The sequence below is a fragment of the Colletotrichum destructivum genome, chromosome 3 (genome assembly GCF_034447905.1).
Source record: "Colletotrichum destructivum chromosome 3, complete sequence".
Classification (NCBI taxonomy): Eukaryota; Fungi; Ascomycota; class Sordariomycetes; order Glomerellales; family Glomerellaceae; genus Colletotrichum; species Colletotrichum destructivum.
In genome coordinates this window covers 4,353,943-4,371,053 of record NC_085898.1, presented here as the reverse complement: position 1 = coordinate 4,371,053, position 17,111 = coordinate 4,353,943, and the positions used below count along the sequence as shown (strand labels likewise).

The 17,111-nt window shown below is 56.0% G+C and overlaps 4 protein-coding genes across 4 annotated transcripts; 3 read left to right on the top strand and 1 right to left on the bottom strand.

Moving 5' to 3' along the window:
• Window positions 1-1,846: 1,846 nt before the first annotated feature.
• Window positions 1,847-5,475, bottom strand: CDEST_05414 (uncharacterized protein). Its single transcript, XM_062921573.1, has one exon. It carries the CDS (start codon window positions 4,236-4,238, stop codon window positions 1,848-1,850), a length of 2,391 nt encoding a protein of 796 aa, XP_062777624.1. The 5' UTR covers window positions 4,239-5,475; the 3' UTR covers window position 1,847.
• A 1-nt stretch (window position 5,476) lies between these two features.
• Window positions 5,477-6,532, top strand: CDEST_05413 (uncharacterized protein). Its single transcript, XM_062921572.1, has one exon. It carries the CDS (start codon window positions 5,822-5,824, stop codon window positions 6,122-6,124), a length of 303 nt encoding a protein of 100 aa, XP_062777623.1. The 5' UTR covers window positions 5,477-5,821; the 3' UTR covers window positions 6,125-6,532.
• Window positions 6,533-12,524: 5,992 nt separating this feature from the next.
• CDEST_05412 (uncharacterized protein) lies at window positions 12,525-13,059 on the top strand (the record flags this gene model as incomplete). Its single annotated transcript, XM_062921571.1, has 2 exons — window positions 12,525-12,651; window positions 12,701-13,059. 2 exons carry the CDS (start codon window positions 12,525-12,527, stop codon window positions 13,057-13,059), a joined length of 486 nt encoding a protein of 161 aa, XP_062777622.1.
• A 2,105-nt stretch (window positions 13,060-15,164) lies between these two features.
• On the top strand, window positions 15,165-16,843 carry CDEST_05411 (Putative senescence/spartin-associated; the record flags this gene model as incomplete). The annotated part of the gene is made up of 2 exons (XM_062921570.1): window positions 15,165-15,182; window positions 15,248-16,843. The coding sequence occupies 2 exons, from the start codon at window positions 15,165-15,167 to the stop codon at window positions 16,841-16,843; spliced, it is 1,614 nt and encodes a 537-aa protein (XP_062777621.1).
• Between the last annotated feature and the right edge of the window lie 268 nt (window positions 16,844-17,111).

Here is a 17,111-nt window from a genome sequence, read left to right as displayed (position 1 = left end):
TCTTTCCTCCAAACAAACATCCGCCTCCGTCCTCTTGCCAGTCCCAGACACTAGGCCTTCGTCGACAAGGGGGGGCGCACGCGACACGGTGAGCAAGCAGCTCAGCCTCCGCCGCGCGAAGCGAAGGAACAGCACCTTCGCCAAAGCCTCCAATCTAAGCTGTTGACTGGCCCGGTGTCTAGGCTTCCTGGGCTGACAGTCAGCCTAATCACCCATGCACGTTGCCGTGGCTCTCTCTCTGGCTTAGGTCCCCAGCCTACGGAAGAAGACCTGCGGGAGGAGGGGCAACGGGCCATCTCCCTTTGTGTGCGCCTCCACAACTCGATGGAAGCGTGGCAGGTAGCGGGCCAAAGTGAGGTCAAACGTCAACCGCCGTTCTGGTAGGGCTAAACGGCGGTGTCTAGCCTAGGTCGCCAAAACAACAAAGCCACCCCGGCCCTCTCTCTCTCTCTCTCTCTCTCTCTCTCTCTCTCTCTCGTGGGATTCGCGCTACCAAGCTAATAAGCTTATTGCGTCTAGTCCCAGACCTTAGAGACCTGGGTTTGCAGAGCAGCTGATTGGTTCGCGTCCTTCTGCATGTCTCTTTGTTGGGCATAGCTGCTTCCTTCTTCTCATCTCTGTAGCGTGTTTTAATCCCCCCGGTCCCTCAGCCCCGAGAGACTGCGGCCGCCCGCGCCGGCCTAACTTCCACCTTTCTTTTTTGTTTTCGTTTCCGCGGCCTAGGCTGGTGTGCCCGTGCCCGTACCCGCTCGGTACAGTTGTTTGCTGCTGCCTACCGCTGGTCCGCTGCGCGCTAGGCCTTCGAGGGCTTGGAACGGGGCTCGAAAGCTGACCCGGGCTGATGCTGACTGAACCTGCATGACCAATCGGGGCCTTGTTTTCTATATATAGGAGAGAATTGCTAATTTGCACGCAGCGGTCAAATCCTCCTAATGAAATCCTGTCGAAACTGGGGATGGCTATGCCTATGAGAGTCCCAGATACCACTCTTTACCATAGTACTGATCAATTTCCATCTCTTTTGCATTTCCGTCTTGGCCGTCGACCAATCATGTTTGCCTCCGCTCCGTGTCCGGGTCCCGGGCATAAGCAGGGCCCCTTGCCCGGTCGGCACCCGGGTCCGCGGCCCCGGTTTCCCAACGGAACATCCCACCGTCGTATAAAGGAACCCTTGCATTTCGAACCAGTCCACTGTCCACAAAAAAAGGGTGAGACAGTAGGATGCCGTGACACATCGGTGGCAACGCATCATTCCGGGCCACACAGGGTTCCCAGCTATGCACAACAAGGAAAGTCACGTGCTCGATTTGGAATATCCGGCTGAGGCTTGACTTGAACGCACGCCCAGTCGATCGGTAACATTCCAAACGAATCGAGACACTATTCCAGAATGTCGGAGCATTCGCAATGGGCCGTTGCATCTGCACTACGCGACTGATGACGTAGAGTAGCGGCACCAACGTGGTCGATGCCGCAACGACTCTCACGCAAGCATGGACTCATCGCGCCTGACAACGCTTCTCCTCGTCGTCTCACAGCCGCAAATGGGGAATTTGGCGCACTCGTTTAATCGGTCATCAAGGTGCCAGAAGAAATCCCTGCTCCATTCAAACGTTTCTTCTCGTGATTAGAGCCGGCCCGACAGCTTCCCTTGTGGGCAAGCATGAAGGCAGAGTGTGTGCAGTCGTAGCCTCATAACATGTTTCCGTAAAAGCAATCCGTCGCAAACACCGCGTGCAACCAGACCACAGCTAAACCCCAAGCTCATGCTGTCGTCCCTCGTGCGTCATTTGTGGGGACATTGGAACCCATGCTGCTTGGACTCTGACCTATGCCCGCCCGCTTGGTCAAGAGAAGTTGCTGCCATTGAACTGCGGCTGCTGGCCGCCGCCCGCCATCTGCGTGTAAAACGGCGGCTTAAGCATGTCCCAGTTTCCAACACTCGGCTCGCAGACCATCCCTCCGGTGCTGAACTCCTGTATGTCCTCAAGCATGGTGCCGAACCGCTGTCCCTGAGTCTGTCGAATGTACGAATCGATGTTGCCGGTTTCTACATGGAGGTCCGCGATCCCGACATCGTTAGCCATGGAACCGGGAGTCGAGGAGAAGCCCTGTGTCGGCGAGTGATGGGATATACCGCTGGCAAGGCCTTCTTGACCAGCTTGCTGATGGAACGAACCGAGGTTGATGGCGGTGAAGGTCGACGCCTGTCGGGAATCCCTCCTGCTGTCGAGGCCGCCGGCGCCGAGTTGGGAATACTCGGGGCCCAGAGAAGAACTTCTTTCCAACGTGCTAGCCCGTGATCCTTCAGACCCGTCATAGCCCGCCGGCCGGTCGTCGTCGAGGATGATGCCGTTGCTCGTGATCTTGTCCGCCTTTACCCTCCATTCTTCAAGCCCGCCGCCACCTCCGCTCAACCGGATACTCAGAGGTCCATCACTGCTTTTCCTTGACCCTCGGCTCGTGTAGTCGGAGAAAACCATTGTGAAATATTGGTCCATGTCCCTGAAATAAGTCACGTAGTTGGAAGCCATGCTGAAATAAGGAGCCACTTTGGTCAGCGCTTGGAAAGCGATGCCCGTGGTCCCCGTCTGTGCAATATCAGACACTGTTCCTGAAGCCCGCTCTTGAGTCTCTTCTTTGCTGACCATGTGGTTTTCCGTGTCCATGTGCGGGTAGTGCCTGGCGTAGATGCCGACGAACGCTGCCTGCCATATGGCGAAGGTAACCAATGATGAGTGAGGCACCTTGTCGCGACATGTCGAGATCAGGTCTATAATCTCCCTGGCCGCCTTGAAGACCTGCTCCGCACTCCGCTCCCAGAAATACTCGGGTACAATGGCAGGGTCGAAAACGGGTTCGTCCAGAGGGCCCACCGGCTTTTGGCATTTGATGGCGAAGAAGGGTATGTATTCCCGGTGCAGCATGATCTTGCAGAGAGAGCCCAGCATGTGGAGTGACACGTACATGCTGTTGTCGTGTTTCCAGAAGTTCGCGCCTGACCAGGTAAACTCCTCCGGTAGGTGGGCATAGAAGGCTTCCACCTTGCTGCTCAACTGATGAAATGTCGATTCCGCGTCCCAGGGCGGAAGCGTTTCGTTGTGGCGGCCGCCCGCAAAGCTATACTTGGTGATGTCCCCCCAAAAGTCGGCCAGTTGCACGAAACGGCTGAGAACACTATCGTCAATGGGCCGCTCCATCTCCCGTCCCACTTGTCGTAGAAAGCCGGTATAAACGACGCGGCCGAGGTCGAAGGCATGTTCGGTGCAGGGGAGCTGGATCTGGAGGTCCTCAGATTGAACCACCGAGACGCGGTCGGATCCACATGACAGGAGCCGGTCCAGTATCAGACAGCTGAACATTGTGCGTCGCCTGATCTCCTGGTCCTTCCATCGATCCGACGGTAGCTGTGCGGGCTTGTTCGATCGCGGAAGGGGACCCAGAATCTTGTTCCCGCGCGACGGCCGGTCACCGAAGCCCAGCTTCAAGCCCTGGGCCATCCTGATGGCCACGCCGACGTACATCCACGCCGCCAGGCCACCGCTGGGCTGGCTCCATTTGTACAGGCCGAGCATGAGAAAGGCCTGGACACGGATGACGGTGGCCGAGGTCAGAGCCGATTCTAGGTTCCCCAGCGCTTTGGCGAGAGCATTCGCAAAGTAATCCGAAGCCACCGCAGGCTCCGGCCTAGGCAAAGCACCTCGGGACTTGGGGCCCGCGACTTTGTCGTACGTTATGTGGGCAACGTACTTGACCAGTTCGGGCTGAAATCTTGCCGTGAGGGCCAGGATGCCCAGAAGAACCAAGTTCGACTCGGCCGACGGTTTCTTGCTGTCCTTGTCGTGGATGATGCCCTTCAACGTCGGGAGGTGCAAGAAAGGAAGCTCGGTGGCAAAGTGCAGCTTGTAAATGTCGAACAGTTGGTGCCACAAATCCACTGTCAGGTACGGTGCCGCGAGAACCTCCTGCGCATACACTGTGCCCGTACGTCCTTCGGAGTGAGTGGCGTCTTCGAGCTTCTTCACCCGTTTCCGATCATGGCCGGCGTCCTTCTCCTGTTTCGGTGCAGTGGGAGGTTCGGCTCGCTTGGCCGGGAGGGGCGTGGGATCCGGAAACTCACACTTGTGGCCCGCCTTGATGCAGGTGTCGCAGGGCGACCCAGTGTTATCATTGTCGCACTTGATCTTGGATTTCCTGCACCGAAGACATGCTATACTAGACCTCATTGGAGGCCGCATGGCTCTGGAAGGTCTCTTGGCGCTCGAACCGCCGCTTAACGTGGGCCTCGAATCATCGTCGTCGGGCACGGCGGGTATGTTGGGCCTGGAACCGGCCGGAGGCTGTCTTTCCGTGAGGTCTGTTGCGGCCGGGGGCACGGAAGTTCTCTCCGTGGGGGAATAGACGTCTTGGAACCTCCTCTTGGGCGTGGTCTGGGTGGAGGATGCCGTTGGTGCGTCATCGGAGTCCGATGCGGGGGAGAGTATAGACTGGATGCGAAGTTGGGAAGAAATGGTGACGGTTTGGGCCTGTTATAGACCCGCGGAGTCGATGAGGGATGGCGATCGAGAGCAAAGGCCTGTGTGAGACGGACTCGGTGCACCAAGTACCACTGAGCTGCTCCCCTCCTGCAAACCCGCGGGAAGCCAGGATGGCGATGCTTGTGACGGCGTAGATTTGGAAAAGAAGAGGGCGGGTAGTGCAAGGTCGGACAAACCACGACCAATTCTCGTCGAGGCAGAACTAAACAGAGCGCGTCCCCGCGTTGCACTGATATGCAGGTGGCGGATGTTGACAGCTTTGTGGCTCAAGGGTGACTGTATCGGGTGCCACACGAGACCTACAGCAGCAAGCCGGAAAACCTTTGGTCGATGGTCGATGGATGAGTGAAACCGAGAGAGAGAGAGAGAGAGAGAGAGAGAGAGAGAGAGAGAGAGAGAGAGAATGTGTGTGTGTGTGTGTGTGTTGTGATGAATAGACAGTCAAGTTGATGATGATGGTTAATGGTGGGGTATCCGTCGCCCAAGGTCCTCTTGCAGCGGCGGGGAAGAATACAAAAATTGGCTGAGGATGTCTTGGCTGAGAGAACTGAGCGCTTATGGTTCGCAGTTAGTCGGTCTCAGTCAGATAGGCAGCGGTAGTAGTGGTGAAGATGGTGATTCTCTTGCAGGACGGTGACGATGAAGATGTCAGAAAAGGACAAACGCCCCGGGTCAGAAGACGCAATTCGCGAGCAGATCAGGGAAGCAGGACGACGGCCAGCGAACTCGATCGGGGGTGGGTATTAGCCGACCAAAGGCAATAAGCAATGATGTGGTCTAAAGCTTGCGTTCCCACGAACTGTACTTGGGGGCCGGGGCCGGGGCAGGGAGGGTGAGAAAAGGGTCGATCGGCTCTGGAGACTGGCGGTGCTGTGACTGTCAGCCCGATTTTGACTGTGTGTGTGCCGGGCGTCACCGACTAACAAGGTCAAGGTTGGCCCGTCTCTCTCCCTTGCTTGTTGTCTCTCTCGCCATTGATGGATTTGTAGCTTCCTCTCTCTCTCTCTCTTTCGCTCTCTCTGTCTTGCTTCATCATGGGTTTTTTGCTAGCATCGACTAGATCGACACAGTTTGAAGTAAGACCGCATGCCTTTGTTTGCCGCCGTCCAGTTGCTGGCTCTGATAGAGTACCTAACGAGAATGCTATGGGACACGCGGCTAGAGAAGCACGACATTGCACAGTCGAGCGAGCCGAGCTTGGTCCTGTCCTTAGTGTATTGTGCAGCGTGCCTGTCTGGTCTGGTCTGTTCTGGCAGGCAGTCTGCCGCCGCTCCTAGGCCTCCATGTCTCTGGTCAACCCCACGCGCAGAAGGAATGAAGCGGGCACTGGGCAGTGGTGGAGAGGGGGCCACTTCAAGGCGGATGGCCAGGTCAAGATCAAGGTTGGATCAAGCAGGGATCCTGGGACGAAATTCCGGATGGTGTCAACGACGATGGTTCAGCGAGAGCAGGTGCACAGATGTCGGTCCCGTTCGGCGGCGCACAATGTGCCCCTCGGCGCTTTCGCCGAAAATCCCGCGTGCAATGGAAATATGAGACCTCGGGAGCTCGGAACATGCCCCTCTGCAGGACAATCACCCGTGTGATGCGGATACACGGGAGGTTTTGCTGAGAGCTTGAGTCGGGTAGTACACCTCTGTCTGGGTGGCTAGCATTCGTGTCTGATAGTCCTGTTCGTTACCTTGCTTGTTCGGTGGCACAGCCAAGTCCCAAATTTGGCACTCGACCGGGCAGCCCCGCATGGCGAACTAGGGGTTGTTGTTGCTGTTGTTGTGCTCGATCCCGGTGCCTCGATCTTTGTTCGGTTGAAAGGGTTAGTCAGCGGAAACGGTTATTGCGTAACATATGGCGCTGGTGGCAATCGTTGAACCCGAAAGCAATGGCCTTGGGGAACATGGACGTTATCACCGACGCCTCCACACGCTGCGATCGGTTCTTGGCCCCTTCTAAGGACTCTTTTCGCCCCGCTTGGTTGGCAGCTCACTGTCTTGCCTCAAAGCCTACACCGTCAGACAGGCAATGGAGTTAAGAGCCGATGATCGACAAGTTCTGGTGTCTAACCTATGGACGCAAGTTTCGCTCAACACCTGTGGCTCGAGTCGGCATATCGAAAGGGGTGAAACATTGGCACCTGTGCTGTCAGAGGTGTGATGATTGCCCCAAGATGTGTGTGGCCGGGAGTGGTCCATAAGCGAAAAGAGACCAGCCGCTGCCCAGGGAGATGGATTGTAGCATTGTCCGTTGTGGTCCACAACGCACCTTGTGGCGGGACAAGGGCCGCGCCGCGTGGAATGTATCCGAAGGGTCCCTAGGGCCGCTTGTACCAGGCTGAGGACTCGGGAGGTGGTTGTCTGGTTGTGCCACGGGCGCCGATGCTTCCTGACAGCCAACATCGACCGTGGCGACATGGCGAGGCGATGCTGTCGCTCATGGGCCCTGCTTTGGTGCATTTCGGTCCGTATGTCACGGGACGCCTTGCTCCCGGGCTGGCACCGGTCGATCTCACGTCGATGGAGGGTTGCTAAGGGGGCAAGGGTGGGAGGTAGGGCCGTAGCGGCGGCAATGGCTGGCTGGCTCTGCAACTAACGGCTATAGCTTTCGGACCCAGGCCAATGCGGCCGGTAAGTATCGATTGGCATCGCATCTGACAGCTCGGAAGTCCTCGCGGCTCAGAACGGCAATCATGGCCGATTGGCGTGAAACGGAAAAGAAAGTAACCGGAAACCCCCGCCTTTGGTTTGGCAACCTCCATCGGCAGTTGGCCGAGCAGATTCCAGTGCGTGTTGATGATGATGTGAATGGAATGTGCGAGGCCGGCCCTCGTCTCATGGCACGGCGGCGGCGGGATTCGGCATCCGGCATGGAGTCGGTGTGTTGCGTGCCGTGTTTCTCGGTGAATAGACAGACGCTTGATCCCCGGGCGGCATCAGGCGGGTTGAGGTGGTTGTTCCTGGCCGTTGACGATGTTCGAAGGTCAAGCTGCTAGACGCTCGGTGAGGAGGAAGGGGATGGAAGGGCCCGCAGAGCTGTTCTCCGATGATTGTATCCATCGTCGATGGCATGGGCTCCCAAGTACCGACCTGGTCGAAGCCGCCTCGAATGCATCGGAGGGAGAGCGGCGTCTGTGTACTGTAGAGCTTCGACGCCACTGTCTCAGACGACAAGATAGGCATGGTAATGAACAAATGTCTTCATTGGCTCGGTCCTTGCTGCGCACCAATGAGGGGAATGGAAGGAATCAAGTCGGCTTAACTCCATTCCTCAGGTTCCCAAGGACGTGTTCTAGTGTCTCACAGGGTAAGACAAGGAAGGGGACGCCATGGCTTGTTACACGGGAAGCGAGATAGAGAATGCCATTCGAAGTGGCGTGCCATTCCAGTGATTCCACTTGTCCAATGCGGCCAAGGATGTGCATAATGCAGAAGCCCATGGCACTGGCAGCAGAGCTTGCGCGGCAAGCGCACAGATTTGTCGAGGGGAAAGCCGTGCTGATGGTGTTGATTCTGCTGACAGAGAAAACTTACAGAGTCCAGACCTACCTACCTTACCTTGAGGTACAGTACCTACCCACCTGCCTTAGCTGGAAAGATACTTACCTAGGTAGGTATTTATGACGCATTCCGTACCTGCCTCACATGCCTAGGTTGGTAAGTAACTTGTCTGCAGAGGTCCACAAAGCTCATCACAGCTGGCAATCTCCGTCTTGCAAGCGCCACCAGCTGCAGGCCGTTTCCGTGTAACGAGAGAGCATTGTCGCCGCTCACGTGGTGCCAAGAGTGGAGCCACCCCCGGTAGGAATGGCTTTCACTCCGCCCCATCCCGTCCTCGTCCTACCTGACCTACCTATGCACTCTTCTCCCCCCCCCCCCCCCCCCCCGGCGACAAGCTCCATTCACCTCCCTGCAAAGCACTCCGACGAACCAAGCACACCTAGCTTCATCTCATCTTCTCCATCCAGCACGCTCAACGAGCTGGCTCTCTGTCGGTGCACCATTTGACCTGCTTCCTTCTCGATCGGAGTGAACTCCGTCGGGTTGTGCTAGCCCGCCCCTTCCATCGCGACATCAGCACCGTCAAGGAGTCGATGCATCCATCGTTGAGAGTCCCATCGATCATCGAACTTAATCCAGCATACCTTTCACTTGTCCGTCCATTCCCTTCCATCGCCCGAATGAATGCATAGTGTATATCGGCGATCGACGGCGACGGAAAAGCTCGAATCAAAGGGGCGGTGGTTGAGTGGGATTTAGCCGGTCCTCCCGTGTTCCGGCATGCAATGTCTCGAAGGAAGGCTTCCTATGGTCTTCCTCCTCTTACCCAACATTGGCAATCGACGGAAAGTCAGTTTTGCTCTCCATGCACATCATCCAGCCTTGGCACGAGCCCGGCATCGCGACCTGCACGGCTTCCCGAATCCCGATAACAGCAAGGGAGACATGTCCCCAAAGTTCAGACAGCACTTCATTCTCGCCTTGGAAAGACGGTCTCTCTTTCCGGATAGCCTACATCGCTTCTCCCCACCGTGCTAGATGGGGGCACTTCTGCCTGTCGTGCCGCTAGTCTAGGAGCTGCTCGCATCTGCTTGATATACGGTCGAGCAGCATGCTGCATCACAACAGCCAGTCTGGGCATCATGTCCACGGTATTCAAGAGGCTTTTTGCATCCGTTCCCTTAAAGTCTATTTATTGAGAAACATGCTAGTGGCATGGGGTTGCGCAGCCATTTGCCATCACTTGAGACCTTGTCTCATCAACTCTTGGCTTGGCTCCCTGTTTCATTGCTTCAGGCAGCCCTGATTCCACACCGCCGCTTGGGGAATCTGCCATCGGATTCTGGACGAATGCACTATTATACACCATGGCAAAGACGACTCTGGGCGGAAAAGTCCGGTCCTACTATCGCCCAGCTCCCAAGAGAACCCCTTCCCATGTCCCTAACCAAACCATGGGATCGTCACGTCATCTTCAGCTAGGCCAGTCCAGCCAGCCAAGGGACAAATATGTTCGGTTCGGGGTGCTCCCAGGTCCCTCGCAACGCAGCCTACAAGCTTTCCATCAGCCCCGTCTGGATGAACGATCGGTGCCAAGTCTACCGATAGTGTGGAAAGGGCACCTTTAGAGCTAAGACAGGTCGCGCGTGAGCTTGTCCGTTTTCCTTCTTTCCAAAGCAGAGCAGCAGCATCGCCAGTCTGCCAGGTCGGTGTACCACCATCACGATCACCTTTCTTTCTTTGAGCTTGACAGTAAATCTCAATTTGTTATGTGTTGCAGTCGCTACATCCGGGCCACCTTTCCATCTCTGCCTCGATGGTCAACGTCCCTAGGCCAATTTAAACTGCGAGTTTGGTCGATGTGAAGCCTCGCTCGCTCCTTCCTTCCACAACACTCTTAACTAGACCAGTCGGCCCGCCCCCGTCAAGGCCTCGAGTTGAATTCGACTCGTCGAGGTCTTAGGAATAACAACGAACAATCCACAACTTGTGAAAGGCCGCCAGGGCTAGGCCAGAGGTGGGAAGGTTTTTCCCCGTGGCGAGACAGTCGGTCGCCACGCAAGCCGACACCCCGCAGGCCAGGCGCGCTCCCCCTTGACAGAGAAATTCTGCTTTGCCATGCAGAGCGCTACGCCATTTAGAATTCCTCGATGGCGGGAGAAGCGGCTGAATTATATTAGCTCTCTGGACTCCGTCGTGCGGGCGTTTCTAGGTTACATTGCATTTCTCAACATCAACCAAACCCCATGCATCACAAGGCGATGGATTCGAAAAGCAAGGGTGGAAAAAAGAAGAAGAAAAGAAAGAAAAAGATTTTGTTTGCAGATGCTGCCTTGCCAAAGGATTCCGAGAGAGACAAAAATTAGTGGTCTCGGCCTCGACAGACGCTCCTTGGGCAGGGTAGATAGATGAGCGTCGATTCTTCTTTGTCTGCCAGTGATCTTTAGTCACTCCTGAGAGAGAGGTCAAGGGCCATCGTACTGCAGCCCCATCCCAACCGAAAGATCGCCAATTTACAGAAAATCTCTTGCATCTGAGCTTCACTGCATTCGAAGATCATCGGTCACGAGCTTCGTCAGTCACGTTCTGGGACAGGCAGGGATCTTCGCGCGCGGGGCCTAGAGCAGACCAACGCCCGTCACCAGCAGATCTCCGTTTGTGCAGCGATGCTCATGCATATTCCTGGGCGCTGTTCTCACTCTCGAGACTTTTTACTTACATTTGGTTCTCCCTGTGGAAAGCTTGCTAGGGACTGAACGTAGGACACACTTGTAACCGGGTATTCGCATTGTATGCGGGGCTACCTCATCTCCCTTGCACTCACTCGACCCCCCGGAAGCTTCCATTCTTCATGACAGTTGCCGGAAGCCGCGGTAAATATCCTACATTGTGTTGAAAGCTTTTGCGGCACCGAAAGAACGAACGGGGCATCATTGCAAGCCAGAGCCACTTGCCTCGTGGCGAGGGGGTGTCACATATAGCTACTGTTTTGTCGGGCTCAAGTAACAGTAGCTCTACTCGCCCGCGGTCCAAAGTCATTACTCACCTATACGGTATTGGCTACAAGAATACTCTTCTGCATCTCCAGTTTCTTTGGACTTGGTGAGTCCTGTATGGACATCCCGTGATTGGCATTAACAAGGGGCCTTGATTTGTAGCACACTCTCGTCACGGTCCTCTCAACACCTTCGCAGGCTTGTGTTGGGAAGGTTCTAGGCACAACAATGCGACAGGGAGAAGCGAGCGTTCGAAAGAAGGATAGCAGGATATCGGAAGATGGTACTTGCCCAGAGGGCATATCCTGCGTTTGCTCATCGAAGGCGAAGCAAACCTAACACTGGCCGTGTGGTGCTTTACCTCCTCCCCTCCCACTGACAGCAAGTTACGACCCTAAAAGGGAAAGGAAGCCTTCTCGTTGTTGTGGGCCTCCAACATGGTGCGCTTTTCACCCCATCTTAGACTACACCGTCCCCGAGTATTCCTGACTACCGGCCATGGGCGACATTCGGTCCGCGCCGAAGACCCTGGCGAACGGCGTCCAACAGGCGGTCGTGGTATTTCCCGCCAGCAACAATCCACCAGGAACTCTAGAAGGCAACGAGAGGGCCGTCTGCTTGGACACGCGCCAGTTTGGATCCAGCGTTGACCTCGGCGCGGTCCCCATGGGTGGCTCTGGACTAAATATCAAGAGGTGAGGTCTATGGCAGTCGGTACCCTCACAAGAATCTCGAGAGTCTTCTCTCCCTGCTTGTGTTGGTCGTCAAAACCTAGTATCCATAATTTCTCTCCAGTGGCTCTAGGTCTCTCGGTCTTGGCCAAAGGGTCCCCGGTTCTCCTTGTCCCAGTCGATGCCCACGGCGCAGAGCAATTCGACGAAGTCCCAACTTCAACAGGGAGGACGGTGGGTATTTATACAACTCCCTTGGTTCTTGTTGGAACAAGCGATTATGAGTGTGTGGTCGGGCAATGGCCTCGAGAGTAATGGTAGCCTTGTTGGCCCTAGGACGAGACACTATGCCCGGGTATGGTTGAATTTGGCGCACGATATTCTTGGGAACGCGTGGAGATATGCCCCTAGTCAAAGCCATCCGCTTTTTGGATTGGTTTGGAAATATAGCCTCATGTTGGGTTCATTGAGAGTTATGTGGTAGAAGGTCGATTGGCCCGAATTCGGTTTCTCTTTTGTGATTCTTCTCGTGAGAGCAGTACAGTGTTTGGTCTATGCCCTTGAACGTAGCCAGTCGTCCCCGTGACCGATATCGGGTATCTGCCAGCCGGGACTCAGCCTAATGCGGTCTTTTGATGAAGGTATAGTGAGTGCTCGTGTTGACTCTCCAACCAGAGAGTCATTGCTGCAGCAAGGAATGCCATTCCAGGATCGGGAGTTGTTACCGGCCAAGGTGCAGACGGTGAACTGGTGGTCTGGAACGCGCACTCGAGCGCCGCTGACATTGGCATTCCCTCGCACATTTCCATCTTTTCAGGCAACCATAAGATGAACCCGTTCCCCAAGAAAACTCCGGTGGACTCGGACCATTCTGATGTTCGGACCCAATTCTTCTTCGACGTCCCAAATGGTGTTTCCCAATTCCTCTTGTTCCTTACGAAAACGCCACTCTCGAGTACCAAGCCTCAAGGTGGACATTCGACTAAAGTAGGGGGGCCTCATAGAGGAGGAGGTCCGAACCCCCAATGTCAACACACCCTGTTGCATAGAGACTGGCCTCAACGAGCTGGTCACGGCAGGAAGAGCATACTTCCCGTCGATCGATGGCTCGACATGGGTTTCTTTGCCTCCAGATGGCCACGTTGGCTGGTCGAACATCTGTGGAGCTGCAGGCTGGATGAAATTTGAAGGGGGAAGGCCTGCCCCTGACAAAGACAGACATGTCGACTTGAAAACAGTTAAAGAGATCATTGGACTTTGGGGTAGATGCGCAGCAATGGTTCCCGATCTGGAGGGACCACATTTTGGCAATAGCTCTCCAGAAGCCATGAGCATGCCCGGAACTCACCTAAACACCATCTAGCATTTTTACACATGGCATGGCAACCATGGCCCTAAGAAAGAGGTCAATGGCACCAAAGGGCTTCATGCTACGATGCAGGACGTGCTCTGGATGGCAGCAAATACAAGCAATCGGCCGATGGCTTGTTCAGTGTATGGACAAGCGGCCGCGGGCCAGAATCGACTTTGGAGAGCCAAGCACCAAGAAGTGAGTTTTGGGAGATGGGTGAATCGGTAGAAGCGGGCACAATGGGCAGGTTTGAGTTATCTGGCGGACTGTCGTTAGGCCAAATGTCTGAGGGGGAGACACGCTGTTGTCAACGCCGAGCAGAACAAAGCGAGGGTAAACACTCTCCTCGGATGATGCGCCGTTGATAATTCCATTTTTGTAGAAGCAGCATTGGGGAGTTCTGTGTTCTTGTCTGGGTCTTACCAGATTTAGGCTTCTTACACCGAGGCCTTGAGGAACCGTCATTCACCGTCAATGACTGCTTGGTACATCCCAATCGCCCTCAGCTGGGGCGGAGAAGTGATAGGAGACGACGTGTGTATCAGCTTCACACGGCGGGCATGATTGTAGATAGATACATGGAGACCGTCGTTGATATGTTTTTGAAAACCTTAACACGTATCTCTCGGCCCTGTCTGACGGCACTTAGAAGTGAACGTTATTCAGCACAAGGAAAACACGAAGGAGCTGCCGACACTGTTCACTGTTGCGTACCGCACAGCATCATGGGAAGTCGAAGGGCTACGAGCCAAACCTTGCCGAGTGGGAGGTGGTCACAGTGGTGAAGAATGGATGCCAAGATGCGACGGGCAAGACTTCAGGTCCTAAGACGCGCGTTCTGGGGGAGGGAACTGAAACGACACGACGTCGAGGCTGATGGCTGTCGTCAGCTGCGCTACGGTGCAACCTCTCTCTCTCTCTCTCTCTCATGTGTTTGAAGAAGCAGGGGGAAAAGCTCCTGGCGATGATGGGCAACCACGGTTCCAGGTCTCGATCTTCATGTGATGGCTTCTCCTGACTCCGGAGGGTTTTGGCCAAAAGGCCCCGTATCCATGGGCTGCACCGCCACCTTTGTATTCAGAGCTGTCGTCTTCGTCAGACTCCAAACAGCTCTTACAAGTGGAGATTCGCCTCTGGGGGCGTTTTAGGAGATGGGTTTCTTGGGCAATCAATGCCGATCAGGGATGAATAGACATTGCCTCGACCGGTCGGTCTGTTCTCCCGTTTAAGGGGCAAATGGATTGGGTGGTGAAGACCCAGTAAGTACATAGTACAGGAAGTGGTTGGTGAATGGCAAAAAGGTGACGATTGTCGAAAGAGGGGTCGAGCTTGCGGTACGTACCGCCACTCGGCTTCTGAGTGCAAACTCCACAGCATCAAGAAGCGAGCTTTGAAGCGGGTGGGGCGCGTCAAATAAGAAAAGCATGGGGTTGTGTCAGTGCGTGTGACGATCTGACAGGTACCTTAACCTATCTAGGTGCCATTAAAGGGGGGATGGGGGGTTCTTTTACAGTGGTCCGTGGACTGGGAACACCCTGAAATGTGCTGGGCAGAGAGCGTCCAATGACGTCGCTCGCCGCCGAGAGGCCTCTCGCGCACGCACCAGTGACACCAACACGACGACAGCAACAGGCTACAAGCTACTGGCTACAGCACGACGGACCACCGACAGACATAGTTTAAGCGCCATCCGAGTTGGTTGCTCCGACTTGGACACACCTTCAATCCAACCAGAGTCACACTCACTACACCCTAAACTCGTCTGTCCAGAGACAGAACTGCAGTCGTCACTCGTCACAGAGTCTCGCAACACCGGCCCCCGGGTGCCGCTCAACATTGTGTCCTGATCCTGCGGCGTTTATGTCGCCTACTCGCCACCTTTGTCTGATCGCTTAACCCGACCCGACCTACAAACAACCTCGAATCCACGGACATCCGCCCTTTAGCAAACCAACTCTTGTTCTACCCGTCGTGTGCCTTGGATCCAAAACATCTCAAGTACCCTGATCGCCCTGCGATTCCGCCCCAGACGGTCTCCCGACAATACGCGCCAGTCGCTCCTCCAGATACCACTACTGCCCACAAGTGACGGCTCGCTCTGCGCGACACCCACTGCCATGGCTTCGGGACACAACGTACGGCCTCGAGAACCGAGACGATCACACCACACTGGGACCGGCCTAGCTGACCTTGAAACCAGGACCCCAAGCTCCTATACGCCATCAATGGCGTTAAAGCCTTCCACATCTCAAACGGCAAGGAGGAGTCTCTCACTCCCGCCGGCCCGCAGACCTTGTCGCTGTTGATGGTGCCGACGTCCTCACCTTTTTCCGACAGCGTAGAAACTCCCGCAGAGGACTTCTACCTGCACCTACACTTGCCTCCCGAGCTCGACCTCCCTCTCCCCGCCACCACCCAGATCTACCACCAGCCGCCGACGAGCTACCTCATTCCTAGATGGGACCTTGGGCCCGACAGCGGCGCCTTCACCCGCATCGAGTTTCCGGACACAGGTAGCAGAAAGGGTCTGCAGGAAGACGTCGATACCTTTGAGACCATCCTTGCTCAGTGCACCGCCTTCCTCGAGCGCGCCCCGCCCCCAAATACCACCTCCTCGTCCAAGTCGAAAGCTGCGGCCGCTGCCGCAGCCGCCGCATACCCCTACGACGACCCCGTGTCTGACGGCCCCTCAGCAAAGTCCAGGGCCGCCGCCGCCGATGGCCTCCCCGCCTACAACCCGGCTGACTACCAGCCGGGACAGGGCTATGCGCCGGGGGCTCACAGCTCATCCAATAACGGCGGCAGGATCGTGCTCATCGACGAGGAGGATGGCAGCGTCATTGGAGAGCTGACAGAGAATTACCAAGTGAACGAGGAGCTGGGCGTCAGGCCCGGCACCAAAGGTAAGTTCGGCGGCGGCAACCAGGCCGAGCTTGACTCACATGGCATGTTAGATCCGGTGGAGATCACACTCCCTGCCGACAACAGCCAAGCCATTACCGTCCAGCCCCTTTCGCAGGAATACCGCGAGCTGGTCATGCACCCTTCGTATAAAAAGTCCTTTCTAGTCGCCAACGCCTCCAAGGCCTCGCGCCTCATCGTGACGTCGTCCGACCTGGTGACCAAGGGCCTGCAGTCCTCGGCCGACAGCTTTACCAAGAAGACCAAGTCGACGAACGAGCCAGTGACCTTTACCCCGGCGGCCCACGACCGCATCCGCCGCATCAACCAGTTCTCCACCAAGGCGGCCGGCTTGTCGGCCACCACGGTCGGCGCCGTGGGCAAAGTCGCGCAGAATCTGGGCGCCACTCTCGCTAGGAAGAAGGACGGCAGTGGACGAGGCTACGACAAGGACGGCAACCCCATTGAGGGTTACAAGCCCGGTCTGCTGAACAGGAGCCTGATGGCCTTCAACACCGTCGCGGACGGCATCGACCAGGCCGGACGCAACTTGCTGACCGGCACGTCGTCCAGCGTTTCTCAGATGGTGGAGCACCGCTGGGGCCCCGAGGCCGGTCAAGTGTCGCGTAACATTGGTGGCGGCTTCAAGAATGTCGGTTTGGTCTATATCGATGTGACGGGCGTCTCTCGCAGAGCCATCCTAAAGAGCGTGGCCAAGGGCATGGTCGTTGGTAAGGTCAAGGGAGGCGGGCAGATCATCGTCGGAGGTGGCGATGGAGGCGCTGTGGTGCTGCCCGAAGATGCCAAGAACCGGCGAGACGATCAGAGTGACACGGCCAGCCTGTACACGGCGTATGAAGGCAACGGCAAGCAGCCTGCCGGACAGCGGCCATGAGAGGAGATGGTAGGGATGAACAGAAAGCCATGAGAGAGGAGGAAGCCTGAGGAGTAGGACCTAGGTGCCAAGGAGAAAGGCTTTCTTAAGTAGGTTTGCAAATGACAGAACCAGTGTCCATGGACACGCACGTCACGGAGGGGCAGCTGCGGGGGTTTTTCTTTCTTCGCGTGTAGAAGCGTATGCGATACGAGTATACGAATGGGCCCAATTTAGTAGAAGCAAGTAGCGACCACTGGGAACCATTGGCATCCGTTAGACTTCCATT